Below are 26,901 nucleotides of genomic sequence, written 5' to 3' on the forward strand. Positions count from 1 at the left end.
ACAAACCTGATCATTACTCCAGTAGAATAATCAAGCCTATCATCATCCATGTTTTTGTGGTTGTTCTGAACAAGCTACTACTAGGTACGTAACCAGGGGTGGCCTGATGGCAGGTAGAGCGTGGAGCATGAGCCTGGATGGCTCTGGCAGGCCTTGCCCTTCTACCCCGTTCCCTCTGCCTTGCCGAAAGCCATTAGATTGCATTCCTAGAGCTAGCCGGCAATGTCTGTTCCCTTATTTGGCCACTTCTTCCTCAGGCTGACTACTAAGGTCCAGCAATCAAAGGCCCCCTTTGGCTCAGCTAATGAACCTGCCTAATTAAAATTAAACACCTCATCCTAACATGGAGTTTTCCTTTTTACCTGTGTGTGTGTGTGTGTGTGTGTGTTTTTGTTTTTTCAAGACAGGGTTTCTCTGTGTAGCCCTGGCTGTCCTGGAACTAGCTCTGTAGACCAGGCTGGCCTCAAACTCACAGAGATCCACCTGCCTCTGCCTACCTGGGACTAAAGGCCTGCGCCACCACTGACTAGCTATTTTTATGTATATTTGAGCATGAGCCTTGAGGCACTTCAGAAGAAGACAATATTTATGTAAATAAATCCCACCTCATTGCATTGATAGCTCTATATACTAAGACTATCTGGTGACTTTAGTTCCTGACAGTGTAGCACCCTACCATTTAAAACCCATAACCAGCAATAGCAGTGGGTGCTTTGTAGTCACTACAATAGTGGACATCTACTTCTGACTTGGGGTGTACATGATCTCATGCAACTCTGAGAGTTATGAATCGCCCATTCCACAGATGGAAAAATAGCGCGAGCGATTACTACAACTGTCCCAGGCACTGGGGGTGTGGATCACTGCTACTCCTGAGCAGACCTGGTGTGCTCAAAGCTCTAGGTTTGATCCCCAGCACAGGAGGGGTTAAAAAATGTCCCTAGCCCAGCGCTGGTCCCAACACTTGGAAGGCAGAGGCAGAGGAATCTCAGTGAGTCCAACCTGGTCTACAGAGTGAGTGAGTTCCAGGACAGCCAGAGCCACATAGTGAGACCCTGTCTTGAAAAAAAAAGAAAAAAAGGAGAAAGAACCCCAGCGAGACTGACTGGCGCCTGTTCTAACACTTATCAGCTTCTCTTGCAGTGGTTTGTTTGTAAAGCTATTTTTCCGTTTCTTAAAAAAAAGTCCCCCAGGATTAGCCAGTTCCTGGCTAACAACGGAAATCCCCAAATCTGCCAAGTGAATGAATGAAAAACCTAACCCAGTCACTTCTCCTAGGAGCTTCACAGACAGCAGAGCTCCAAGTCAGATACAGGCGGAAAGATTGGAGGCTTCTACTGTAGGGCTCGGCTCTCCTCCTGACACCTCAGAGTCACTGGACGTGCCCGCATATACTGTAGGGTGGTTGCATCCGGAAGAGGGGGAGGAAGGCCCCAGTGCTGTAGCTCGGCTAGGCTTGGGTTGGAAAACAAGGCTGGAGTTACTTATTAGCAGGTAAGAGGGTCAAGGGTCGAGGCAAGGGGGCTGAAAGCGGAGTGGACTGAGCGGCCAGCAGAGAACAGTCAAGGCAGAGGTCCCCTCACCTGCAGACAGCAGCTCTCTCCTGCCCGCGATGTTCCACCAAATCTGGGCGGCTGTGCTCTACCTCTACGGCCTTGTCTTTAACTCCATGAGCCAATGCCCTGAGCACAGTCAACTCACAATGCTGGAAGTGGGCGAGAAAGAGGTATGGACCGAGGAAAGGGAGACCCAAAGGAGAAGCTGGAGGCTGTGGGTGGGTAGCTCAAGATGACTAGGGCATGCTGGGAAAGGAGGGGAGAGGATGAGGGCACCAGCACCCCAGCCCTGACTCTTGGTCCACTGACTGATGGAAAGACTGGATGGGTTTCCCGCCGGACCCACTAATTCATCCTCTTGCTGCTTCCTTCACTGCCTCTCCAGACCCCAGATCCCCACCTGGGCACGTGGTACTTCATCGCAGGAGCAGCCCCCACCAAGGAAGAGTTAGCGACTTTTGACTCGGTGGACAATATTGTCTTCAACATGGCGACCGGCTCTGCCCCAAGGCAGCTCCAGCTTCGTGCTGCTATCCGCACGTGAGTGTTGAGGGAGCAGAGGCCCCACTGGGTGTGTTCTCTGCCCAGACTGCACAGTCAGCCCACCCAGAGTCCTTGACCATTGCTGATAGCATGGGTCTAGCTCTCCCTTGGCAGCTTGGACCCCAAAGAGCTGGGCTGTGGGAAACAGCAAAGGTTGGTAGTGTGGCTGGAAGACGCTCCCATTTTTCTACCGCCACCTCCGCAGGAAGAACGGGATCTGCGTGCCCCGGAAATGGATATACCACCTGACTGAAGGGAAAGGAAACACAGACCTCAGGACTGAAGGTTGGTTCTTACCTGCCCTCCCTCCATCCCCCTCCGAAGTGAGGATTAACCCCAGGACCTCTTGCATGCTGGGAAGCACACCATCGTGAGCTATCCCCAGACCCCTTCCTAACCTTTCATTGCCCTGATGGGTGGTGAACTAACCCTGTAGCCCAGGCAGGCCTTGAACGTGAAATCCTCCTGCCTCAGCTTCCTGAGCAGCTGGGATCACGGCCCTGCACTACTAGGCCTGACTCAGCTTGGTTTTGCATCTGTCCTCACGATCCTTTCCCAATCCTGACAGGCCGCCCTGACATGAAAACAGACCTCTTCTCCAGCTCGTGCCCAGGCGGAATCATGCTGAAAGAGACAGGCGAGGGATACCAACGCTTTCTCCTCTACAGTGAGTGGGTACGGGGCAGGGAGTGGCCAAGGGAAACTAGAAGGCCAAAGGATCTCCCTTTCAGAACAGGCTGGGCTGATCTTCACCAGGTCTCTTAGGGAGTTGGGGTGGGGGGCAGGGCTGAGAAGCAGTAATGTTGACTGGCCTGGCGGCTCCCTGTCCTTCCAGACCGATCACCACACCCTCCAGAGAAGTGTGTGGAGGAATTCCAGTCTCTGACCTCCTGCTTGGACTTCAAAGTCTTCTTGGTGACTCCCAGGAATCAAGGTGAGGGGTCGAGGTCTCCCAGAAGAGGTCTGTGGGTATTGTCAGCAGAGGCCATGGCCCAAGGCAGACGTTATCAGGGTGGGCACATTGAGGCCTCTACCAAACAGGGCTCTGGGGGACTCTGGCTCAGAGGTTAAGAGCATTGGCTTCTCTTCCAGAGGTCCTGAGTTCAATTCCCACAACCACATGGTGGCTCACAGCCATCTACAGTGGGATCTGATGCCCTCTTCTGGCATCAAGGTGTACATGCAGATAGATCACTCAAATAAATCTTAAAAAAAAAAAAAAAGAGGCTTTTGGTCAGTGACAGAGGCAGAAGAATCGCCACAAGTTTGAAGCCAACCTGGTCCCCACAGTGAGTTTCAGGACAGCTGGGGCTACGTAGTGAGACTGTCTCTCACAAATAAAAATCAGAAGAGGAAAATGGTAGGTTTCTGAGTCTTTAGAGCAGAGATTCTCAACCTGCCTGACGCTGGGAGCCTTTAACACAGTTCCTCACTGCAGTGACCCCCGTGACCCCGAGCTATACAATTCTTTTTGTTGCTACTTCATAGCCCGAGCTATACAATTCCTTTTGTTGCTACTTCATAGCTAACTTTGCTACTGTTGTGAATCAAAATGTAAACATCTGATCCGTAGGGGATCTGACATCCAACCCCCACAAGGGTCACAACCCACAGGCTGAGACCCACCGCTTTAGAGGCTAAAGGGAGCAAAGGGGAGAGAGAGAGAGAGAGAGAGAGAGAGAGGGAGGGAGGTCCCTTATTCCCAATCCATTCCGCTCACTGGGCTTCCTCTCCCTCCTCCCGTCACAGAGGCCTGCCAGCTGTCCAGCAAGTGACCCGTCACTTCCATCTGTGCTAGAGAGAGGGTGGGACTGAGCTTCGAGGGGAGACTTGGGAGACTCTCCACGCCCTCTCAAAGATAATAAACATGGTTCTCAATCCTCATCTCCGGAGTTTTGTGTGCAGACATCAGTCACTTCTCCATTTTGGCACGCCCCTGCCCCAGAAGGAAACCTCTGCCACGCGCAGCTGTTTGGCATCAGGAAGGACACAGAGCAGCACCTCTCAGACCGCACTGGTAGATGTAGGATTTAGTGTAGCGCGTTTATTGCTGAGTGAGCAAATCCCTAGCACGACTGGAGATGAGAGGCGCTGTGCTGCCCCCGCTGCCCCGCACAGCCCTTCTGAACTGGTCCTCATGCCCTTGTGGCTTGCACCATCCCTCTCTCTCCGGGATCTCACCGAGTACCCGACCCTCCCTGCAGTACCATCACACCTGGAGCCCCTTCTACAACCCCTACCTCACAGCCCCAGTCCCCTAGGTGGCTCTGAGCCTAGAATCCAAGGGAAAGCACAGATCTCCTCACTACCTCTTAGTGCAGAGCTCTCTGTCCGCCTCTGGCCCCGCCCACCCCGGGGACTGGAGAGGACCCTTCGGCCTTCATTCTCCACCATCACTCTTATTTTATTTGTTTTGCTCTTTAAAAGTGGAGTGTAGGGGGGGATTTGAGGTGGTAATTTAAAAAAAGGTGGATAAATGTAAAAGGAAGCAATAACAACAGCTGGTGACTCAAATGGTGACGTCCCATCGTCCATTCTCGGACACCTAAACAGCCCCAATCTGTCACCTGTATGACAGAGGCTCCTGAGGCTCCTCCCCATCCCTGAGGTCACTGTGCTTACGATCTGGGTTTCCCCACCTTCCTCCCAAAGGCCACAGCACTGTCTCACCCTTTGCCCCCACCCTCACCAGTCACAGCGTCCTCTCTGGACCTTCCCTTGGCTCCTTGGCCTCCCTCCCCTGCCCCTCACTCTCCAAATCAGTGCTCTCCTCATCCTCAGGAGGTTCCCGGAGGCTGACAGCTAGCACCAGGGCCTGCAAGAGGCCAAAGAGACAGGCAAAATGCAGGGGATGGGCAGTAAGCAGGCTCAGAACAGCGTGGAGCCCATGGAGGGCAGCCAGGAAACACAGCAGCCCGTGTAGCCAGAGCCCCACAGGTCCTCGGAGGCCCACAGCATCCAAGACAGCTCGAAGAGGCCTGGAGCACAGGGCCAGCAGGGCTGAGGCTAGCAGCTCGAGCAGGTGTAGGGTCAGGTTGGTGGAGATCTGCAGGTACTCCTCTGGGTCCCGCAGGTGATGTGAGGGAGCCCCTGGGTCCCCCCGGAGCCAACGCAGGAGCTTCTGCCGGCGACCAGGTTTCTCCAATAGGGCTTCTGGTCCAGTAGTGCCTAGTCCTCCTGGGGGTGGCACTCCAAGGTTCTTCATGCCGCCCGAATCCACAGAGCCCCCTTCCAGTTTAGGAACGGCTCCTCCAGCCTCCAGTCTCGCAGACTCTTGAACGCCAGAGGCAGTCTTGTCCCGCTTAAAGGAATCCTTTCTTCTGCTCCCAAGTTGATCCACTTGGACCTCTCTGCTCGACTCTGGAGCAGCCCCAGGGATCCTTGATTTCCCTGAGTCCTTGGTCTTCTTGAGAGGCCCCACATCTCCCATTGTCTCTGGGGCACTGTCCCAGTCACTCCCAGAATTCTCGGGGGAACTGTCCACCCATCTGGGTTCTGGGGCAGGCAAACCAGCCTTTGTTGATTTCCTGCGGCCCCAAGGTCGAGGCAGCCAGCCACCAAGCCTTCGCAGGAACATGACTGAACTGTATAATGAACCCCCCCAAATCTGCGACCGCTTCCTGACTCTGCTTGAGATTCTCGGGATCTCCTCAGAGGCTGGAATCTGTTCTGGTTCAGAATAGGTATCTGCTTGGTGATGTCTGATGTTGTCCTAACTCAGAATTCAGAAAGAGCTCACGCAGCCTCAAGTGTGGTAAATGGCCTGCCTCCTTGTCAGTTTAGAGGAAAAGAAATCCATCTGCCACCCCACACACTCACAGACTTCCAGGGCCTTATAAGGCCAGGATCACCCCCACAACGTTCTGTTTTCAGATTTCCTTCCCAGCGGTCAGCACCCTAAGTTTCACTCACCAAGGCCACACCCCAAGGTGCCCCCAAAAGGGGAGATGGTGCTCCATCGAAGAAGGAAGGTACGTGGTCCTGAGTCCTTCGATCCTGAATTTGAGGAGCCTTAAACCGCGCTGCCCAAGGGGCTCAAGGAACAGGAAGTCCCAGGTGGGAGGAAGCCGGGATGGAAGTGTCCAGCGAACTCCAGGCGGTTACACACATTCTTTAACTTAGGAGGCTCCCGGTCCACAAAGTGGCCCCACTGTCCCGCGAGGGCGCAGCTGAGACGCGGCCTCCGCAAGGTCAGAACGGAGACGTCCTTGGAGATGGCAGTCGCGAGGCACAGTGCGGGCCTCCCCGGGGACCCAGGCGTCTCGGCGCCGCACGCTGCGGGTAGCTCTGGGGCCCAGCGTCCGGGGAGCGGCCTCCCGGAGCCGTGCGAGCCCGGAAGCAGCTGTACCGGGCCGGGAGGGACCGGCGGGGGCGGAGCTCGGCCACTCGTGAGGCGGACCCTGCAGAACGACCTCCCCCGTAGCCCCAGCCATCCACTAGCGCAGGCGTAGAGAGGATCACCTAAGCCAGAACCTGAATACAAGCCCAGTTCTGCTCTTCACCGCCCACCTCCGACTCGGCGCTTCGGTCCTTGGTTTTTGTTTTAAAAGACAGAGATTCCCTATACGTGTAGCTCAGGAAAGGCCTGGGCAGATATAGGCCAGGCTGGCTCTGAATTGGTTCTTAGCCTCTTCTTCCCTAACGCAGCGCTTCTGGCTGCCCTGCGCTTTTGCACATCCCCCGCCACTCCTCCGTTTCTCACCTACCACTTCACGTATTGTTGGTCCAGAAAAGTAAATAACAGGAGCCACGTGACTTAAGCAACTGCCCTTTGCCCTTCGTGACAGTGATTTGAAAGCTTTCACGTCTCTAGCACTTGGTATGAGGATCCCAAGTGAGCGTGGGTGCCAAGCAGGAAAGAAAAATGTCGGGAAGAGTGCTGCCTGTTTTCCGGGAGTGAAAGGGAGTCTTGGACTGTCTGTGGAGGATTAGGACTGTAACTCCAGAAGCACTTGTGTAGCAGGTATGACACTCTAGGTTACAGCCTCCACATTGCAAGGCTGGGGGGGGGGCAGGGGATACACACCTTAGTCTTAGCATTCCAGAGACAGCTATACAGCAAGGTTGAGGCCTGCCTGATCTACATAGCAAGATGAGACTGTCAAAAAGGAAAAAAAAAAAAAAAAAAAAGGAAGAAATAAAAGGTCATCTGAAAACTTTGCACTTGAGAGGTCAGAGCTCTCTGGTGCCAGCTAGGATGGCATATAGGTTGGATGATGTTAGGCACACGGGTCAGTTCTGCAGGACTTCACTCCCCTATCTATCAAGGAGTTCAGAACTTGAGGGTTTGTGGTGTTTCCAGCAAATAGCAGAACTGGTTTGTGACAGGGCATACACCTTGGCGTCCCAGAGACACTGAGAGGAGCCTTGAACAGAGCTGGGCAATTCCTACTTCAGGGAGGTTTCAAAGAACAGATAAAGTGCAGCCAGCCGGGCTAGGGACTCCCTTATCACCTGCAGAGCTTGTCCTTCAGTGAGGGTGACTCAGATTTGCCCCATTGCAACAAAGTAAACAAACCACAATGAAGGAAGTTTATTTATCTCCCAACTCTCGGTCATCCTCTCTATAAGCAGAGGCCAAGAGCCAGAACCCGAGGGTCTGGCATCTGGGCAGATTCCAGGAAGTAGAAGTCCAATACCCAGGCCAGAGCCCAAGTCCAGCAAATTAAAGGCCAGCCTGCCTGGTCAGAACTCAAGGTTCATGTACAGTCTCAGATCTCGCTCCCAGGCTCTGTCCTTCTCCTCTCTCTTCCTGTTCTCCCTTTGACTCAGTGTGGCAACTCGAGGCACCCTCTCTCTTCCAGACACAGCCCGGGTATCCCGCGCTGGGAAGTGCGTGACTCGGGGCTGGGGTGCAGATCTGTAGCCCAGTCCTTCCTGGTCCCTCTTGAGGACAGTGGGAATGGGGTTGGCACGGCCTTCGCCCCGGGGTCCTAGCCCCATTCCTGGTTCCCAGCCACCCCTCAGCAGCAGCCTGAAGCCAGGACTAGAGGTGGGCACCCCAAGGGGAAGGCTGGAGGGCTGGGGGCTCCTGGACAGGGACAGCAGGTGGGCAGTAGATGTACGGTGGTTGGAGTCTTCAAAATGGGCACCACAGTCCTCACAGAACCGGGAGGTCGGGGGAGGCCTGCAGAGAAAGAAAGGAGTTACAGAGAAGGAAGGAAAAGCAGAGGGCCTGAAGCTGCCGCTATGCAGAACCTAGTGGGCAGGGTAGCCTGCTCCATGCTTCTAGATTCAGCGTCATCTGTTCTGTCTCGCATTGGAGAGAGACCCCAGGTCTGCCCAGACCAGCCCAGCGTTAGGCAAGTCTCCACCGGCCCCTCTCCATCTGCCCAGAGGGACTACGTGGGGCAGTTAGGGAGGCCTCGAGCTCTTAGGAAGAGTGAGCAGAGCTGGGGTTGTCTAAAGTGCCCACTATGTGAGAAGCACGGCTTCCGCACTGACCTACTGCAGCTTCACGACCCTGAGAAAGGCGTTCCTACCCCCAACTTCTCAGGCAAGGACAAAGACCCTGTCCACCCCCGCTCCACAACATGAACGAGGTACACTGGAAGGTGGAGAGCCCCTGTGAGGGGTGTCCAGGAAGGACACAATGAAGATGGGTATGAGCTAAGCCCCTCCTCACCGGTTCTGGTTCTCAGGGCTCCTCGTCTCCCCAGGACTCTCTCTGACCATGCGGGCTACGTCAGGGAAGCCTGCTTCTTCAGCCAGCTGAGCAGCGTCTCTGCCTCCCAGCTCACAGACCCCTACCCAGGCGGCCCCTCGGCCCAGGAGATAGCGCACAGCTGCCCCCTGGCCTGCCCTGGCAGCGCACATCAAGGGAGTCCACCAGAAGGCATCGCGGGCATTGATGTTCCCTCCGGCTCCCCCTGCCTCTCGGGGTTCCAGCAGCCTTCGAAGTTCTGTCATATCCCCATTCTGGGCTGCCAGCAAGATCCAGGGGGTCATCTTGTCTTCATCCTCAAGTGGTCTTCCTTGCTCCGAGGCTCCTGCCGCAGCATCCCTCGTTATTCTCCTTCTCTTCCTCTTTCTTTCCCTGATAGGGTCAGCTCTCTGGGGCTTAGGGGAAGTACTGTCGTCCGCGATTAGAGCCTCGTAGAAGGCCCGGGCTGCAGCCCCATCCAGGACAGGCTCTGGCTTCTCCGGCTGTGGCTGCTGCTGCCCATCCTTCCAGAGGTCGCTGGAGTCAGTGGCTGGAGTAAATGTGATGAGAGATGGCCTGGACATGGCTTTGGGGAGAAATAAGAACGGCTGAGATGACCACTCAACTTTTCAGGTCGCCACTGTGATGAGTAATGCCACCTCCAGCGGCCTGCTGGGCTGAGAAAGCAGGCTAGAACTAAAATGGACCTCCCACCCCAAACTGACTCCACGACCTAGGATCTCGAGAGCCCAGGGGTCCCTAGAATGACTGCCCAGATGTTAATAAATTTTCATGAGGCCATGGTAGATAAGGCTCTCTGTAGAATGCTTGCCTTGTATTTGGGAGGCCTGGGTTCTATCTCTAACACAAGAAAGATAAAAAAAAAAAGAAAAAGAAAAAGAAAAAAAAAGAAAAAAGACAAAAGCAATAATAGGAAAAAGTATTCCTCCAGACAGTTGTCTAGTGGTCCTGCATTCCATTCCCATCTCCCTTAAAACAAAAACAGCAGGCTCTCTCTGAAAACATTTTTTGCACCCTGTAGCACATACCACGTTAGGAAATACCAGCTTGATCTTTTAACTCTTGCTCGATCTTATTTGGGGGTCTCCTTTCCCCAAATAAAAACAGGCGTGACATTATTCCGGAAGGTTTCCAGGGCAAGGTGTTGCACTGTCACTTCCGTACCGCAAAATGGAGCTGTCGCAATCTGCAAGAGTTGACGCAATCAAATAGTCACGTGGCAGGAAGACGCATGCGCAGCAGCAACAACAACAAAACACACACACACAAGGTTCAGTTTCCCGCGCTGGAACCTTTCCAAGCATCCGCGCAAAGCACCGCGTGCCCAGGTAGCGCGAGGACCCAGGGGGACCTGTCGGTTGGGGTCCTACTTTCCCATAACGCCCCCACAATGCTCTTCGTCACCCTCGACGTGGTCCCTCCCGCTCCTAGCTCCTCTTCTGGAGCTGGGAGGCCACGCTCTGCGTTAAGAAAGGCCCTGACCCGTGACATGCCGAGGAGCTGTGCGATGAAATAGCACCACCACGGTGCCCCTCATCACACACTTAGGGTCCACTCCAGCCCGAGGACATGGAGAAGTGCAAAGGGCCGAGCGGCAGATTGGCTGGTGCCACCACAGGTTAGCGCGCCCGCCGCACTGCTCTCCAAGAGCCCCGACCTAAGTCCCTCCCCACTGAGCCACACCTCTACGCATGCCTGATGCTGGGCGACCGCTGTCGCGGGCCTGACGGAGGGAGAACCAGGGTCCCCGGGCAGAGCCGCGAGGGAGCGCGGCAGGGAGGACGCCCCGCTGGCGCCGGCCCCGCAGCCGAGAGAGCCTAAAGCACCGAAGACTATAATTCCCAGGCTTCCTGATCGGGAAGCCGCGGCCCCTGGCTTCCGCTTCCGGTGGCGCCTCCGTTCGCCCTGCCCCCAGGCGGCTTCTAGGGCCTCGCGACCCCAGAGGCGCGCGCGGGTGCTCCTGGGATTGGTAGTTTACCTTGCACTCATTTCGTCAGTTTCTCGCCTCCGGCGGGACTCCATCTCCCGGCGTCCACAGAGGTAGGGGGCGGCCTCTGGCGCCTGCGCGTTGCTCTTTTCCCTCCCCCCTTCCCAGTTTCCACTCCCCCCCCCGCTCCTCACTTCGCCTGCGGCGGTCGGGTCGGCTTCCTGCGCCGTAGCGGTCGCTGTCGTTCCTTCGAAGCGCAACTCCCCCTTCCCCGCCCCAGTCCCAGTCCCCGTCCAGCCGGTGAGTCTGAGGCTGTCTCCGCGCCGCGTCGTCCGACTCCGTGTGCGGTGCTGGGTCCTGGGCTCCTAGATGTGGGGGCGAGGAAGGAAGTGACCGGGTCGGGAGCCGGGAGAGGGTGGGTGGCCTGGGGAGAGGAGCGGACGTGTGGGGACGCTGGCGCATCCCGCAGGAGGGCAGGCGAGGCCGGTCCTGGGGGAAGGATGAACTTCGGGAGCCCTGGGACAGGCGCCAGGAGCGTGCAGGCAGCGGCGGTGGTGGGGAGCCGGAGCCCAGAGCTCTGCCGCAGCTGACACGGGGGGGACAGGGGCCTGGCCTTGGGTAACGGCGGGCACGGGAGTCACACTAGTGCATCAGGACCTGTCATCTTCTGGAAAGTAGTGGAACTCATTCTCACACTGAACGGGGGCCGAGGCAAAGAAGAGACGCGCGGAGAGCGATGCTTCAGAGCCTGGGGTCCCTTAAGCCAAGGTGGCTTCGGGCTCTTTCGTCTTCGGGGAGAGCGCGTGGGAGGAGGGAAGAGCCCAGAGACAGCTTGGTTTCCACTTAACGCTCCTCTTTCCCAGCCGACGTGAAGATGAGTAGCTCTGAGGAGGTGTCCTGGATTTCCTGGTTCTGTGGGCTCCGTGGCAATGAATTCTTCTGTGAGGTGAGTTTAGCTTGCTTCTTGGCCAGCTCCACGTGCCCTCGATGTCTTATTTTATGTTGTTTGAGGTCAGGTTTCACTCGGAGCTTACCACATAGCCTAGACTGGCTTTGAACTCATGGCAGTCCTACTGCCTCAGTCTCCTGCGTGCTGGGATTACAAGGGCTTGTCACTGTGCTTGGCTAACAGAGGTTATCTCGGTGACAGGAAGATGCAGATGTTTCTTGTTAGAGTTCTGTAACGTGAAAATTATAGTATGTTAATGTCTGATATTGTAAATGCTTTTCACAAACTAGACTGCTTAGCCTTAATGATTCCCGAGTCCTTAGCTCAGAGAGTCCGATGTCCCTGAGGAAAGGGGCAAATCAGTTGCTAGAGATGCGGGACAGAGGTTGAGTTACGTCTGTGCACTGTACAGAAAAGAGCTGCGGTTTCTGTGGGACACTGAGGACTTGTGCAGAATTGGGAGTAGGGCCCAGGGGAACTGGTTGTTAGCCGGGTGGGCCCAGGTGAAAGAGGGGAGTCTACACTGGTTTCAGCCTCTTGCCCTCCCTGTCCCGGTAGGTGGATGAAGACTACATCCAGGACAAGTTTAATCTCACTGGGCTCAATGAGCAGGTGCCTCACTATCGACAAGCTCTAGACATGATCCTGGACCTGGAGCCTGGTAACGAGCCCTGGGGCTGTTGTTGAGTGTGGGGTTGATGATATTGTGTACACTTACATGTGCGTTGTTTTCTTCTTCCGGCCGCTGCTCACTTGCTCCTTGAATTTCTCATTTATTTCTTTATTTACTTATTTATTTTAAGGCAGCATTTCTCTGACCTCGAGCTCGCGGAGATCCACCTGCCTTTGCCTCCTGAGTGCTGGGATTAAAAGCCTGTGCCACCACCACCCAACTGCTTTTTTTTTTTTTTTTATTTCTTTTTTTGGGTTTTTTTTGTTTGTTTGTTTGTTTTTGTTTTTCTGAGACAGGGTTTCTCTGTGGCTTTGGAGCCTGTCCTGGACTAGCTCTGTAGACCAGGCTGGTCTCGAACTCACAGAGATCCGCCTGTCTCTGCCTCCCGAGTGCTGGGATTAAAGGCGTGCGCCACCACCACCCGGCTTTTTTTTTTTTTTTTTTTTTTTTATTTCTAAATTTCCTTTTGATTCTCCACCTCTCCTATCCCCATACCCCTTGCTTGCTATTTATGTGTCCCCCCCCATCCTCCATTCCTATCCCAACTGGACTTTACCAATTACTCTTCCTGCCCTAGCCTTCAAGTGCTGGAATTACAGCACAAGCAACAACACTTGGCTTCTTCATTCATTTGGTTCCCTACCTTCTGGGGCTGGAAACATTTGTTTCCATGTTGTTTTCACATTCTTTGAATGTGACTCAACTCTGTTTCATAATGCTGGTTTCTTCATGGGTTCTGTGTACGGCTTCTTCCCTGCCTGTCTAGAGTGCCGCCCTCTGCCCTATGTGTTTATGTGTGTGTATTGGGAAAGGGAAGAAGCAGGCAGGGAGGTGTGGAGAGAAGGCAGTGCTGATGCATGGGCGGTAGATAGGGTGGGGCTCAGAAGCAGGTGCTGGATAAACTGTAGGTGGCCACCTTGGGCATGAGGTGGGGTTACAAGTGACCATCCCACCTTTCAGATGAAGAACTGGAGGACAACCCCAACCAGAGTGACCTGATTGAACAGGCAGCGGAGATGCTTTATGGGTTGATCCACGCCCGCTACATCCTCACCAACCGAGGCATCGCCCAAATGGTGAGGCTCTGCTCCCACTGCTGCTGAGGCAGTCAGGACGCAGGTGCATGAATCAGAAGTCCTGTCTTGTACCTGTCAGGAAGTCTAGATGAAGAGATAAGAGCTGGGCTGAGGATCAGATCCCCACTGAGGGTCCTGCTGAAGTATCGTCAGGGAAAGATGGAACCATTGACAGGAAGGAGCTCTCAGGGACAAACAGCAAATGGCGTTTGTGTTCTGCAGCCTGCCGACTTGAGAAGTCGAGGCCTGCCTTGACAGGAGCGGCTTCTAGTTAGAAGCAGGAGGCTCGGGCGACTGAGAAGTGAGTCGAGCTGCAAGGAATTGCTCTACACTCACCAGTCCCTTCCGTTTTGTACCCTAGTTGGAAAAGTACCAGCAGGGAGACTTTGGCTACTGTCCTCGTGTGTACTGTGAGAACCAGCCGATGCTTCCTATTGGTGAGTGTCGGAAGGAGGAGGGGAGGGCACTATTTGGCAATCCTCCAAAAAGTCGGGTTAATCTAGTCAGTGCCTGAGTCCTGTGGGAGGTTGGGAAAAGTTGGGGGTACCTGGTCAACAGGGTCTGGCTCTCCCCCAGGCCTTTCGGACATCCCAGGCGAGGCCATGGTGAAGCTCTACTGCCCCAAGTGCATGGACGTGTACACCCCCAAATCGTCACGGCACCATCACACCGACGGCGCCTACTTCGGCACTGGCTTCCCCCACATGCTCTTCATGGTGCACCCAGAGTACCGGCCCAAACGACCCGCCAACCAGTTTGTACCCAGGTGGGGGACAGAGGCAGTTGCAAGGGTCTGGAGAGGATTGAGGACAGACAGCCCTTTCTTGAGACCTGCCTCTCCCAAAGTCAGGGCTTTTTCTTGCTGAGTGACTGGGGAAGTTACTTGATTGCTTGTTCCTTCGATTTCTTATCCATAGAGCAGGGATGCTGACGATAGCTGCCTATTTCTAAATAGCCAAGTGTGGCTCTTGGCTATTTATACAGTGGCTATTGCCATCTTGGATGATCAGCCCTTTGCCAAAATCTTCAGGTTTTGTGGCTCAGCATGTTTGTTTGGTTTGGTGTTTGGATCAGGAATGGGGAATGGGCAGTGTTTGACAGGGTCTCTGTTGGCTGAGTTGGCCTCAAAGGATCCTTCTGCCTCTGCTGTAAATGAGACTACACACCTGCACTGCCATTACCTGGACTAGAATTTGAATTTTAGTGGATGTCTAAGGTACATTTTTAAGGGGCTGGAGAGATGACTCAGTGACTGCTCTTCCAGAGGAAGAGCGGCCATCTGTGATGAGATCCAATGCCCTCCTCTGGCGAGCAGAACATGCAGACAGAGTGCTCATATGCATAAAGAAACTTTTTAGGAAAGATACATTCTTAAGCTGGGCATGGTAGTATATGCCATTAATCCCTGCACTTGGGAGACAGAGGCAGGCGGATTCTGAGTTCAAGGCCAGCCTGGTCTACAAAGCGAGTTCCAGGTCAGTCAGCACTGTTACACAGAGAAAAAACCCTGTTTTGAAACAAAGGGGGTACATTTTCAAGTGTTCATGGGGGAAAAAATCAAGTATTCCTGAGCAAGGAAGTTGGGGGACTCCTGAGTAGGCGTGAGGCGGAGGCTGGGGTAGTGGTGGGATGCCGGCCACAGGCGGGGACGGAAGGGAACTTACCCCGCTGCCTCTCTGACCTCTGCCCGGTCCAGGCTCTATGGTTTCAAGATTCATCCAATGGCTTACCAGCTGCAGCTCCAAGCCGCCAGCAACTTCAAGAGCCCAGTCAAGACTATTCGCTGATGCCCCGTGCACCTTTCCTCTGTCTTTGGCACCACCGTTCCTTCGCTGCTCCCTTTCAGGAATTCTATGGTTTTTAGTTTAAATTAAAGGGATTGCTATCGTGGTGGGAACATGAAATAAACTGGAAGAAAAGGCCATGAGCTTGTCTGCTGGTGCTTGTTGGGTAGGGTTGAGGAAGGGAAGGTGGTGGTGTGCCAGACTCTGGGGACCCTCGTAGTTCATCGTCCCTAGGTGGGAATAGCACAGACTGAGGCTGAGTAGACAGGTAGGAAAGGGTGCAGAGCACGTTCTAGGTAATACACAGGGTTGAAAAGAAAGGGTTCAAACCTCTCTATCTGCTCCGTGGCTGTGCTTCTGCTCTGGGGGCTTCATAAGGCATACTCTCAGTCTCGCTGGTAAAGGAAATGAATCCTGAAGTAAACAGAACCCAGAGAAAGCACAGCCACAATTGTTGCTGTGCTAGCCTGGGCCCCCTGCTGGGATAGCTGAGTCACCTCCATCTGGAAGGGATGGGGAGGCCTGGCCAACCTCTCATTCACAGTGGGAGCCAACCCTGTGGCCTGTGGCGTAGGTGGACAGCGGGGCATGCCAGAGACGGGCACTGCCCATGGCCCTTGAAGTGGGGTACCGATCTTTCGGACATGTCTAGGATGAAAACACCTATAAGGATCCAGCTAGTGCTCAGCTGGTGCCCACATGGGAACCAGACCTTGTGGGAGGACATGCCATCTTCCTGGTCAGGATCTTTCTCCAGCCCTGCACCCGCAGCAGCTCTGCCCAGACCGCCTGTCAAAACCATTCTGCCTCTGAGGATTAAGGAGTGTGGTCCTAGGAAGGTGGGGTTTGGGGTTATTCCACGGGAGCTGCGCCTCTTCCCAGAATTCCATAGTGAAGGCTTGTAGGTGTACTGACCATGGTGGACTCGGCGATGGGAAAGGGTAAATGGGGCCAGGGTCTGGGAGGAAGGGGAAACCGAATCGGGGAAGGGTGGAGCCGGGGCCCTGGGTTGTACTTGAGAGTGAGTCCTGGCTCCATCTCCTTTGTTCCTCTATGCCAAGCTCCCAATTGCCAATGTCTTTACCTGCCGCTTGCGCCTCTTGGAAGACCCTTCACTGGGCTCCGTTTTTGGCTTAGAAAAGGGCACCATCAACAGCTGTTCATCCCCGGCATGGTTAGCACCATCTACCACTGTGGTAGAACAGCGTGGCCTGGTCTTCAGCATGAGGGGTTGTGGAAGGGGGTGTGTGCGGACAAGTGAACCTGGTCTGCATGAATGCTGGGGAGTTAGGGTTGGGGCTGAGGGGAACTGTTAACAGGGGTTATAACTGTCCCCGCCCTCTGGATGTTAAAGTTTGCTTCCACGCACACTACGGTTCCTACCGCTGTAAAGAAAAATGCATCACCCACCACTCAGACTACTGCTGTAAGGCTGACTGCAGCCAGTATGATTGCTGCAACTGGTCCAGTGCCCAGCTCCGCAGCCCTCTGCCTGGGCCCCAAGAAGACATCTGGCCCTGCCCCTGTCTGAGTCCCAGATCCACCGGTTCTTCCAGGCCCTGAACCTCTCCTTGCTCCCGCTTGGTTTGCTCATAAGATGTCTGAGAGCCCAGACCCATTTACCCCGCCCCTGGAGCTGGGTGTGTCCACTGGCGACCTGCGCCAAATACACTTGTTCCTCAACAGTTCCGGACTTAAGGCTCTTCCCCAGGCTAGACCCCGGCACGTCCCTTCCAGATTCTGCTCTGCAGTCCTCGATCCCTGTGGTCTCCTAGGCCTCTTCTATACTCCGACTACCTGGGTGTGGCTTCCCTCCTGTTCAAGCAGGTGTGGCTTACGCTCATGCGTGTACTGTCACGTACCTCAGTCCGGCCGTGTGCTGCATCTCCTTAGAGCCGGCTCTTTATCCTCTGGCTTCTGCTCATCTCTAGCCCCAGTGCCAGGCTCTAGCAGGAGGGGCAGAGAGTGGGCTCCTGTGCAGGTTCCCTGGCATGGCAACCTGTCCCACCTGGCTCCACCATCCTGGTCTGTCATCTCCCCGAGTCCTCAGTTCTCCTAACTCGGGGGGCTGTTCTTAGCCTTCCAGCCATACTTCCCTCCATAATAAACCAAGACTAGGCTAACTGCCATTTAGCTCCACGTGGTGCCGGGTTTTCACCTGAGGAGAAACTCAAGCCCACATCCGTATTTATTGAACAACCTGGATCATTTTGAGAATCCCGGCACCTTGTGGTAGATGTAGCATGCTAGGGGCTGCGGCTGTTAAGTCTTCATTTTAGTATTTTGGGATTTTTTTAAAGATGAGGTCTCCTGACTATATGGGAATTAGAAAGTATAAAAAGACAAGATCGCTTGAGTAAACTGGGAGCATGGGGACCTTGGGGGAGGACTGAAGGGGGAGGGGGGAGGCAGGGAGGGGAGCAGAGAAAAATGTAGAGCTCAATAAATATCAATTAAAAGGGGCGAATATGGTTCCACCCCCAGAGGGGAAAAAAAAAGATGAGGTCTCCTGACCCTCCTGCCTCTGCCTTTTAAGAGCTAGGATTATCACTGATGGGATATCACACTAAATACTGAGAAGTTTTGGCTAAGCATGATGGGGCACACCTTTAATCCCAGCGCTCAGGAGGCAGAGGCAGGCCTGGCCTACATAAGGAATTCCAGGACACCAGAGCTACATGAAAGATCCTGTCTCAAACCATAATAACTAGGGAAAATTTCCCAACACAGAGAGTGCTCATTGTGCTTACATGGTGATCGGTTGTATCCCTTCAACAGTGGACGCTAGCATCAGCCAGGCTTCTCGGCATCTGCGCTCTCAGGTGAGTGTAACCAGGCTCAGCCTCCAACCTCAGTGCTAGAGCCCCCCCCCCCCCCCATGCTCCCCTTTTCTCCGCTGCCCCTGGAAGGCAGTGCTGGAGTCTGCGGTGGTCACCTGTGCTGGAGGTGGGCCGCCCCTGATTGAGGAGACGACGCACAGGTGTGTGTACATAGAGATATAGAGATCTCGCCTTTATTTTGGCCTTTTGAGTAGTGGTCTCTAGGCTGGCCTTGACACAACACGATGCTGCCTCGGCCTTTGAGTATACCATGCGAGCAACCTATTCTGTAAACCTTCTCGGCAGAACACAAGCTGTCGCAAACACTTGCATGACCTATCCAGTTCACAGAGACCTTGGCCAGCTTCCAGTGCTGCCTTCATGTCCCTTCCTGAGCACTCTGCCTTGGGGAAGACCCCACTCATAGCAGCCTGCTGTGGCATACTCTGTAATCCTAACCCTAGAGACCGAGGAAGGAGAATCGGAGCTGGAGGCCAGTAAGGGGCAGTGTAGTAGATTTTGTTTGTGCCTTAACAAATAAAGCTTGCCTGAAGATCAGAGTGCAGAGCCCAGCCACTGTTAGCCATAGAGGCCAGGCAGTGGTGCACACACCTCTAATCCCAGCATTCTCAGAGTTCAAGGCCACCCTGGGCTTGATCTTGTTTAAAAGAGAAACCGTGTGTCGCACCTTTAATCCCAGTACCTGGGAGTCACACACACGTCTTTAATCCCAGCACTGGGGAGGTGGGGACGGGAAAGGATATGAATGGGCAGAGAGAGGAATATAAAGCAGGAAGAGATGGGTGCTGTCTGGGGATGCAGTCTGAGGATTCATAGAGACCCCTTTTGGTCTGAGCATTGGTAGAGGTAAGAACTTTAGTGGTTGGCCGCTCTGCTTCTCTGATGCTCCAGGCAAGCTTTATTTGTTAGGTTATAAACAACATATCACAACAGGGTATACAGCAAACACACACATCACCCCCCTTAAAAAAGAAAATTCCACAATGTTCCAAGATTTACACTGTTCTAACTGGTCAAACTGGGAGAGAGGCTTAAGAAGGGACATTAAACCTGGGAGTTGGAAAGCAAGGCTCCCTTGTTCCCCTGGGCCTCCTGTCCCCTCCTCAGGCACCTCCTCCCTGGGTCTACCTCATTGTTCCTATCCTGTATCATGCCAATACAGCCCCTCGCCCACACCCAGCTCCTCTCAGGATGTCTGCTAACCTAACCAACCCAACCTTCACCATATAAGGGCATCCAGGTCCTCTTCGTCTGGAGCCGAGTTGGAGATGCCAAGGCAGGGCTGTAGAGGTGCCCCGTGATGGCAGTCTGGTCCAGCTCCCAAGGCCTTCCCCTCCAGAAGAGACAAACCAAACACTTTGCGTACTAGTTTATTTTGGGAGAACACGTGAGGACTTTGGACAAGAGAAGGAGCTGGGCAAAGTAAAGGTAGGAGAGTGGGGTACAGCTGGAGAGGAGAGGCCAGGGTGGGGCCGAGGGGTGGGGGTGTGTGCTGCTGTGAGGGCCGGGCTCAGATGGGGATCTGGAGAGTGGGGTACGGATGGAGAGGAGAGGCCAGGATGGGGCCGAGGGGTGGGGGTGTGTGCTGCTGTGAGGGCCGGGCTCAGATGGGGATCTGGAGAGTGGGGTACGGATGGGGAGGAGAGGCCAGGATAGGGCCGAGGGGGGGATGGGGGAGGGCTGCTGTGAGGGCGGGGCCCAGATGGAGATCCAGAGAGTGGCTCCTGCTGTCCTCGCGCACAGTCTTCTTCCTGTTTGTCGGATTGTTACAGAAATCCAGGAAGCAGCAGATCCAAAAGCCAAACAAACACCGGAGAGGCACGGGCATGGCAATGGCTCATCTGCTCCCTGCCGTGGCAGTTGCTCACCGTGAGGTTAGAGCGGCTGCCTAGGGAAGGACCACACATACAGAGCCCCCAAATCCATCCTCAGGCCACCTGGTTGTCCTTAGCACCCTTCTCCCCTCCCTGAACCGATGGATGGACGAGGGAATGCCCAGTGAGCCATCAGCAATGAACTTTAAAACTGTCCATGGGAAGTCCAGAGGATTTGAAGTTGTAACATTGGCTGGAGTGTGGAGTCCGTGAGTCGGGGCTTGGGGAGAAGGGTGGGGAGTCCAGCATCATATGACCGTTCAGAGAAAGACACGGAGATGTATTGAAGGTTGGGCGGTTTTCTCCAGCAGAAGAGGGTAGAACAGTGATGTGTACCTCGACGGCGGTGGGAGGCCGGCACAAGTCCTGGGTTCCTAGCAACAGAGATGAGAGAGAGATTGGAAGATGGCTCAGTGGTCGAGAATGCCTACTGCTTTTGCAGAAGACCTAGGGAGTGTGGGCTACTGAGACCCTGTCTCAAAATGCCAGATAAAATGTACACAAGCCAGGCCAGAAGGCCGAAATCCTAGCACTGGCAAACTGAGGTCGAGGAGGATCAGTGTGAGGCTGGCCTGGGCCACACAGTGAAATATTTAAAAAAAGAGAAAACGAATCTGCACACTCCAGCCTGGCATCTGCCCACAAGTACTGCAGCAGAAGGAAGCCATGTGTCGGGAATGAAGCCAGCTTAACTCGGGAGTGTTAACCGCACTGTCCTAGCCAGGCTTTCTGGTGCAGGGGGATCACAAGTTCCAGGCCAGCCTGGCTACATCGTGTAACTCGGGACCGAGAAGACCCACTTCTGGAGCCTCCTCTGACTGACTCGGTCTGTGAGATGCAGTCAAGCCTTCGGATCTTTCTGCACCCGCTTTTTTCTCTCAGATAGGGCAGTAATGCCTACATCAGAGGCTACGTCAGCTCCGCACTGAGAATTTGTTAATTTAATAGAGGTAGGGGTTGGAAGAAGAGGAGGGAGGGAACGCAGTCAGCCTTCCACCCTGGAAGAGCGCCTTGGTGAACCATCTGGGAGGAGGTCTGAAGCTGATGGGGAGAGCCAGGCGAGCATCTGTGATGGGAGAGCGAAGGACCAACCAAACCTCCTGCCCGAGTCTCTGCCAGCAGTAACGCTGACCACTGGCGGAAGGCCAGTGCCTCTGGAGAGCCCAGTGCCCTCTGGCTGGGCATTGCGGGAAAGTGGGAGGCAGTTGGTATGGGCTGAGGGGGAATGGAAGCAGGAGTGGAGACAGGTGGTGGCTGACAGAAAGTGCTGGAATGTCTTAGGGCTGTGGGAACTGGACACAGTGTGTGGCTTGGGAGACTGGGAAGAAGCTTGTGGGGGCTGGCCCACGGTGGGAGGAGGGGTCCTGTGTGGGAGGAAGGGGCCCACGGTGGGAGGAGGGGTCCTGTGTGGGAGGAGGGTCTGCTTACTGTTCTTTATGTGCAGGGTGCGAGGCAGACATCTGACCCCAGAGGGCACCCCAGCTCTTTGGTCTCCAGTAGCTATTGATAGCAATGCAGGCACTTGGTTAAAAGATGTCTGTGCCCTCAGAAAAGACTGGTTTGATCTAGAGCACAGAGAGGCGCCTGGTCAGAGTCCGACCGCCTCCATCCTGTGTCAACCCCACTGCTCCTGCTCCAAACCCCCAAGACTTAAACGGACCTCATTAAGAATCTTCACTCAGGCTGCAGCATGGCTCAGTGGTTAAGAGCACTGGCTGCTTTTCCAGAGGACCCCAGTTCAGTTCCCAGCACCCACACGGCAGCTCACACCTGTATGTAACTCCAGTTCCAGGGGATCCAGCATCCACATACATAAATGCAGGCAAAACACCAGTGCACATTCAATAAAAATAAACAAATTATTAATTATTAAAATAAGAATCATCACTCTCGACAGGTTTGGTGATACTCTCGTTCAATTCTGCACTCAGGTAGGGGCCAACGATCTCTGTGTTTGAAACCAGCCTGGTCTACATAGTAGCAGGCACAGCCAGGGCTTCCTAGGGATCCAATCTCCAACAAAAGACCAGACCTCTACTGTTATATCCCCACCCCCAAAGACACGCATCCGGTTAGCATAGTTGAGAGGGATAAACTGCGCCCAGCACTGCTCCATAAACCTAATTTACATCTGCAGGTGCCGCTGGCCATCACAGCCCTGCTAGATTTAGTTATTCACTGTCTGGGATTAAAGTTGCCACCACTCTGGGCTCCACATTCTCTTTTAAACAGGCTGTACACAGCCTCACTAGGTCTCACTGTCAGCCTTGGCGGGTCTTCCGCTTCTCTTCTTGCCTCAGGACCCTGGGTGCTGGGGTTGTCTCCAGTGAACATGCTTTCTCCTCCTCCCTCCTCTTCTTTTTAAATTTAGTTTTCTGAGAAAGTTTCTCTGTGTAGCCCTGGCTGTCCTGGAACTCCCTCTGTAGACCAGGGTGGCTTCGAACTCACAGAGATCCGCCTGCCTCTGCCTCCGGAGTGCTGGGATTAAATAAAGGTGTGCATCACAGCTGAATGTGGTTTCTTACGTAATAATCAGAGGTGAAAGCAAGAGTCTATCAGGGGATGGAGAAAGTCTGTGTCTTGTAGACAGGAGAACTTAAATAGCCCCATGCTACGTGCCTTACTCTGGTGGCCCCATCCCTGGGACAGGCTCATGTTGAAGGTTGAACTGCATGCATATGAGGTCCCCTCTTCCCCTGGTCCTTGGTCCACACCGCATGTTAAGAGCTTAGGCCCAGTAGATGGCTTAGTGTGGGGTAGAGGCTTGGTCACTAGGTGAGATAGCACTCTGAATTCCTGGTCGTTCAGCCTTCCGGATTCTGGTTCTCTCTTCTGCACGGGCTCCGGCCCTCCCCACTCTGTGTTGAAACTGCAGGAGGTCTCTTCAATATCTCCTGAAAACCGTTGCTGACCAAGCGGTGAAGCTGTCCCCAGGACTCTCCTTTGGGGTGACCAGCAGTCCATGGGTATTCCCACACCTGCCTGTGGTATCATGCCTGCCGCTTCTGGACAGAAGTGCCCAGAGTTTCTCCATCTGGCCGGCCCGGCAACCCTTCCGAACGCCCCTGCCGTAGGGGCCACATATTAGATCTTCTACATGCCTGATATTTACATTATGATTACTAAGAGTATTAAAATCACAGTTATGGGCTGGAGAGATGGCTCAAGTAGTTAAGAGCATTGCCTGCTCTTCCAAAGGTCCTGAGTTCAATTCCCAGCAACCACATGGTGGCTCACAACCATCTGTAATGAGGTCTGATGCCCTCTTCTGGCCTGCAGATATACACACAGACAGAACATTGTATACATAATAAATAAATAAATATTTAAAAGAAATAAAATCACAGTTATGAAGTAGCAACGAAAATAATTTTATGGTTGGGGGTCACCACAACATGAGGAGCTATATTAAAGGGTCGCAGCGTTAGGAAGGCTGAGAACCACTGCTTTGGATACTTGCCAAGAACCAAGTTCGTCAGGACCAGCACTAGTAAGGGACATACATGGCGTGGGTGGAACTATGGAGCCTGGGGCCTCAGAGACCCACAGGCTGCGGTGCCTGTCAGGAACAGCACAACTTCCCTCCATTGGTGGGAGACAGGCGACATTCTGAGGTGGAAAACACCACCAGAACGGCCAGTGCAGAATGTCCTCAGCCACAGCCACTCGGGGCCCTAACCTCCTGGCTTGGGGAAGGAGTCCAGATGGACTGTCTGTCTGCTTCCTTTCCTGATGCAGCCCCAGGGTCTACTTTTTAAGCCAGGGTCTATGTAACTGTATACGGTCTGTAGACCGGGCTGGCACCTCACTCACAGGGCTCTGCCTGCCACTGCCTCCCAAGCCCTGGGATTAAAGGTGTGCCCCACCATGTCCAGCAAAGTGGTTTATTTTAGCTTGTTATCCCAGGTCACAGTCCACCATGGCAGGGAAATCACAGGGACAAGAACTGTAGAGACCTGGCAGTATTGCAACCACAGTAAAGATAGAGGACAAGGAATTCCTGTGTGTATGCTGGGGCTTGCTCACTTTCTTCGTCTCCCCCACCAAGATTTCTGTGTTTGTGTCTGTCTGTCTGTCTGTCTGTCTGTCTGTCTGTCTGTATGCACACACGTGTATGTGGGTGGCCAAGAGGGTCAGAGAGGGCATCACACTTGTTGGAGCTGAAGTTTGCTCCCATCCTCATGACTGAACTCTAAGCATTGCTAACCTCTGAGCCATCTCTCCTGCCTGGCTTTTCCCATTCTGTACAGTTCAGAATCCCCTTCCTGGGAATTTTCTCTGTGTTGGGTTGATCTTCCTACTTCCATTAATGTGACCAAGACAATCCCCACTGAGGCTGTTTCAGGTGATTCTAGATTTTGTTCAGGTGACAAACCAGCATGCTGACCCTTCGGGTCATTGCTTTAGGTGCTGGAGATGCAATTGTGTAGAGTCCCTGCTCTCCCTGGTGGAAGTCTAGTGGGGGGGACAAGGTAGCAAGCAGTGGTGGTGGGGCAGAGTGTGGGCGGAGACCTGAGCAGTGGTGGGGAGGGCAGAGTGTGGGCGGAGCACCTGAGCAGTGGTGGGGAGGGCAGAGCAGGGGGGCACTGGGCAGTGGTGGGGAGGGCAGAGCAGGGGGGCACTGGGCAGTGGTGGGGAGGGCAGAGCAGGGGGGGCACTGGGCAGTGGTGGAGGGGGCACAGTAGATAGAGGGACCCTGTAGATGATATGAGAGAGGGGGCGGGAACGCTAGCTAGCTGTGTGGCTCCTTCAATGTCTGGCAGAGTCGAAACCAGGACTGAGCGCAATTCCTCGGTTCAGCCAAAAGATGGCGACATAAGGCTTGGAAAAGAGGTGAGTGCGCAGACGTTGTGAATGAATGGAGGTAGTTATGTTTAGTAAAGTTTCAGACAAGTTCTCTCTCCGGAGCTCTGTGTGGCCTGCGTAGACCGGGCTGCCCTGGAACTGGTCCTCCCGCCCCAGTCTCCCTACACTGGAGTGACAGCACCGCCACGCCGAGCTCTACAGTGGGAAAACACCTCAGGTTTTGTGTCAGACAGAACAGAATCTGAGGCCAAAAAAGCGGGGCGGGCTTGCACAAAGTGACCAGGGCCCACCCCTCTCTGCCCCGCCAGGCTCGGATAAGGGTCAGTGAGTCTGTCTGGTCTCTGCACCCACGGACTCAGTGCTCCACGGCTGACAGCGCATTGGCTCCAGGGAGGATGCAGGGTTGGCCCCGCGCAGGCGCAGCTCGGTAGGCACGAGCAGGGAGGAGCCTAAGGGTTTGGAGCAGCCAAGCTCTCAGCGTTTGAAGCCGCGAGCACAGAAGATGCTCTCTGCAAGTGAGTCCTCTCAGGCCCCGGGAACCCACGGCTGGACCGCTTGCTTCTTCTCCCCAGGCAGGCTGCAGACTTGAAACTTTTTTATTTTCCACTTTAAGCCACATCGTGCCACGGGAGACACAAGCTGCTTTAGGGTACTGTCTGTCTGGAAGTTCGAGGCTGGACCCCGCAGTCCAGGCCCGCACCTACTGTCAGAACTTTCCAAGAATCGTCACATCTCAGGACTGAGGGAGAAACCCGAGGCCATGAGGGATGGGCCGGGGAGGAAGAGGGACTAAAAGGGGCTTGTGCTGTTGGAGGACCGGGGAAATACCTGGCACCCACCGATGCAGGATACAAATGTCTGTTGAATGAGCGCGGTGTCAGAAATCAGAGGAGTTTTGTTGTTGTTGTTGTTGTTTGTTTGTTTGTTTTTTAAGAGTTATTTTATGTATACACATGCTCTATCAACTTTATCCAGAAGAGGGCATCAGATCCCAACATAGATGGTTGTGAGCAGCCATGTGACTGCTGGGAATTGAATTCAGACCTTTGGAAGAGCAGGTGCTCTTAACCACGTAGCCATTGCTCCAGCCCCAGAGGAGTCTTGAAGAGCGCACCGGGCTGCTCTGACCCCGCCACCTGTGCTGCCTGCTCTAGGAAGGAGCTGCAAAGGCTGATTTCCCGCTGTAAGGCGAGGAGGTCAGGGCTTTGGGACCAGCAGGGCAGGTGCAGCCCTGGGAAGGCTTCAAGACCGTGAGCCTTTCTTTGACGTGTGGTCTAAAGCCCTTGCTTCTTTTTAGTAATAATAATAAAAAAAATTATGGGCTGGAGAGATAACTCAGTGGTTAAGAGCACTGGCTTCTCTTTCAGAGAACCCAGGTTCAATTCCCAGCACCCACATGGCAGCTCACAACTGTCTGTAACTCCAGTTCCAGAGGGTCTGACACCCTCACTCAGACACACATGTAGGCAAAACCACCAATGTACATAAAATAAAATCATTTTGTGTATGGCTGTTTTGCTTAGTATGTCTCTGTACCTTGTGAAAGACAGAAGAGGGCATGGAATCGGAGACAGCTGTGAGCCACTGTGTAGGTGCTAGGAGTCCAACTCCCGATGTCCGGGAGCAGAGCCACCTCCCCAGCTACCCACTCCTTTGTTCCTGTCAGCTGTTGGAGATGGCTGGAGAGGATCCAGGGCCCCGACAGCTCATTTCTATGACAACAGCTTCCCTGAAGGTTTTCCTGAGGTAGAAGGACTTTGCAATAGCCATCATGGTGACAGTGGCAGATGACCACAGACAGTGATGGATGGACAGGGTCTGAGGACAGGGAGGGACACTTACATAAGGGACAGGCCATAGTGACGGCCTTAGAGAGCCAGCTTCTGTTGGGGAAGTCACTGGGAGAAACTGAGCCTTTAGCTGAATGTTATAGATGCCTAGGTTCACAAGGGGGACAAATAGAGACCCAGCTTTTCGCAATGGCTGGGCCTCCACCCTCAAGGCCCGTTCACTCCAGGGCCCTTGCCTGTTTTTGACAGGTTTGGAGGAAACATGCCCCTTCTGGGTCTTGGAGCAAATCTTCACGCCACCCTGGGGACAGAGCAGGCCTATGACCTGGTCAGTAAGAATCCTGGGGACAGAGCAGGCCTATGACCTGCAGTAAGAATAAGGAAAGATGTGGCCTTGCCCGAGGTCCGGGGACCTCCCC

General features: G+C 54.1%; 7 protein-coding genes across 12 annotated transcripts in view; 3 read left to right on the forward strand and 4 right to left on the reverse strand.

Moving 5' to 3' along the window:
- Positions 1-3,983, forward strand: part of Apom (apolipoprotein M) — a 5,761-nt gene extending 1,778 nt beyond the window's left edge. For 2 of the 5 annotated variants that reach the window (XM_026777871.1, XM_013355032.2), the window contains exons 2-6: positions 1,942-2,096; positions 2,305-2,384; positions 2,668-2,766; positions 2,935-3,033; positions 3,849-3,983. In XM_026777871.1, the coding sequence (XP_026633672.1) occupies positions 2,044-2,096; positions 2,305-2,384; positions 2,668-2,766; positions 2,935-3,033; positions 3,849-3,874 (357 nt within the window). In that variant the 5' untranslated portion in view covers positions 1,942-2,043 and the 3' untranslated portion in view covers positions 3,875-3,983. The other 3 variants (XM_026777872.1, XM_013355031.2, XM_005370831.3) reach the window with 3 other exon arrangements.
- The window catches only part of LOC101994656 (RT1 class I histocompatibility antigen, AA alpha chain-like), a 629,094-nt gene that overhangs the window by 136,183 nt on the left and 466,010 nt on the right, over positions 1-26,901 (reverse strand). The gene's annotated exons all lie outside the window — the stretch shown is intronic.
- Positions 4,113-6,450, reverse strand: CUNH6orf47 (chromosome unknown C6orf47 homolog). The gene has a single exon (XM_005370830.2). It carries the CDS (start codon positions 5,674-5,676, stop codon positions 4,792-4,794), a length of 885 nt encoding a protein of 294 aa, XP_005370887.1. The 5' UTR covers positions 5,677-6,450; the 3' UTR covers positions 4,113-4,791.
- Gpank1 (G-patch domain and ankyrin repeats 1) lies at positions 7,619-10,594 on the reverse strand. The gene is made up of 4 exons (XM_005370829.2): positions 10,447-10,594; positions 9,792-9,949; positions 8,725-9,328; positions 7,619-8,226 (listed from the first exon to the last, which is right to left on the reverse strand). The coding sequence occupies exons 3-4, from the start codon at positions 9,324-9,326 to the stop codon at positions 7,785-7,787; spliced, it is 1,044 nt and encodes a 347-aa protein (XP_005370886.1). The 5' UTR covers positions 9,327-9,328; positions 9,792-9,949; positions 10,447-10,594; the 3' UTR covers positions 7,619-7,784.
- Csnk2b (casein kinase 2 beta) lies at positions 10,879-15,312 on the forward strand. 2 transcript variants are annotated; one of them, XM_005370826.3, is made up of 7 exons: positions 10,879-10,990; positions 11,554-11,636; positions 12,198-12,300; positions 13,273-13,388; positions 13,750-13,825; positions 13,965-14,154; positions 15,085-15,312. In XM_005370826.3, the coding sequence occupies exons 2-7, from the start codon at positions 11,565-11,567 to the stop codon at positions 15,173-15,175; spliced, it is 648 nt and encodes a 215-aa protein (XP_005370883.1). In that variant the 5' UTR covers positions 10,879-10,990; positions 11,554-11,564; the 3' UTR covers positions 15,176-15,312. The 2 variants fall into 2 exon arrangements, with proteins under 2 accessions (XP_005370883.1, XP_005370884.1); XM_005370827.3 differs by lacking the exon at positions 10,879-10,990 and adding an exon at positions 11,335-11,458.
- Ly6g5b (lymphocyte antigen 6 family member G5B) lies at positions 15,783-19,214 on the forward strand. Its single transcript, XM_013355017.1, is given in 10 exon segments — positions 15,783-15,799; positions 16,070-16,113; positions 16,235-16,402; positions 16,527-16,667; positions 16,670-16,744; positions 16,747-16,973; positions 17,104-17,137; positions 17,951-17,994; positions 18,082-18,152; positions 19,175-19,214. Coding segments are annotated over 10 exon segments (861 nt in total).
- Ly6g5c (lymphocyte antigen 6 family member G5C) lies at positions 19,616-26,550 on the reverse strand. Its single transcript, XM_013355018.1, is given in 7 exon segments — positions 19,616-19,627; positions 19,754-19,816; positions 19,818-19,900; positions 21,315-21,335; positions 21,338-21,430; positions 25,040-25,141; positions 26,535-26,550. Coding segments are annotated over 7 exon segments (390 nt in total).

Source organism: Microtus ochrogaster, unplaced genomic scaffold (genome assembly GCF_000317375.1).
Source record: "Microtus ochrogaster isolate Prairie Vole_2 unplaced genomic scaffold, MicOch1.0 UNK87, whole genome shotgun sequence".
Taxonomy (NCBI): Eukaryota; Metazoa; Chordata; class Mammalia; order Rodentia; family Cricetidae; genus Microtus; species Microtus ochrogaster.

Coding starts and splice junctions, on each gene's coding strand:
- CUNH6orf47 (XM_005370830.2), bottom strand. CDS start 5,676: ATGTTCCTGCGAAGGCTTGGTGGCTGGCTGCCTCGACCTTGGGGCCGC.
- Csnk2b (XM_005370826.3), top strand. CDS start 11,565: ATGAGTAGCTCTGAGGAGGTGTCCTGGATTTCCTGGTTCTGTGGGCTC. Junction 13,389..13,749: donor ACCGAGGCATCGCCCAAATG/GTGAGGCTCTGC, acceptor TTTGTACCCTAG/TTGGAAAAGTACCAGCAGGG. Junction 13,826..13,964: donor CCAGCCGATGCTTCCTATTG/GTGAGTGTCGGA, acceptor GCTCTCCCCCAG/GCCTTTCGGACATCCCAGGC.
- Gpank1 (XM_005370829.2), bottom strand. CDS start 9,326: ATGTCCAGGCCATCTCTCATCACATTTACTCCAGCCACTGACTCCAGC. Junction 8,227..8,724: donor AGCCCTGAGAACCAGAACCG/GTGAGGAGGGGC, acceptor CTTTCTCTGCAG/GCCTCCCCCGACCTCCCGGT.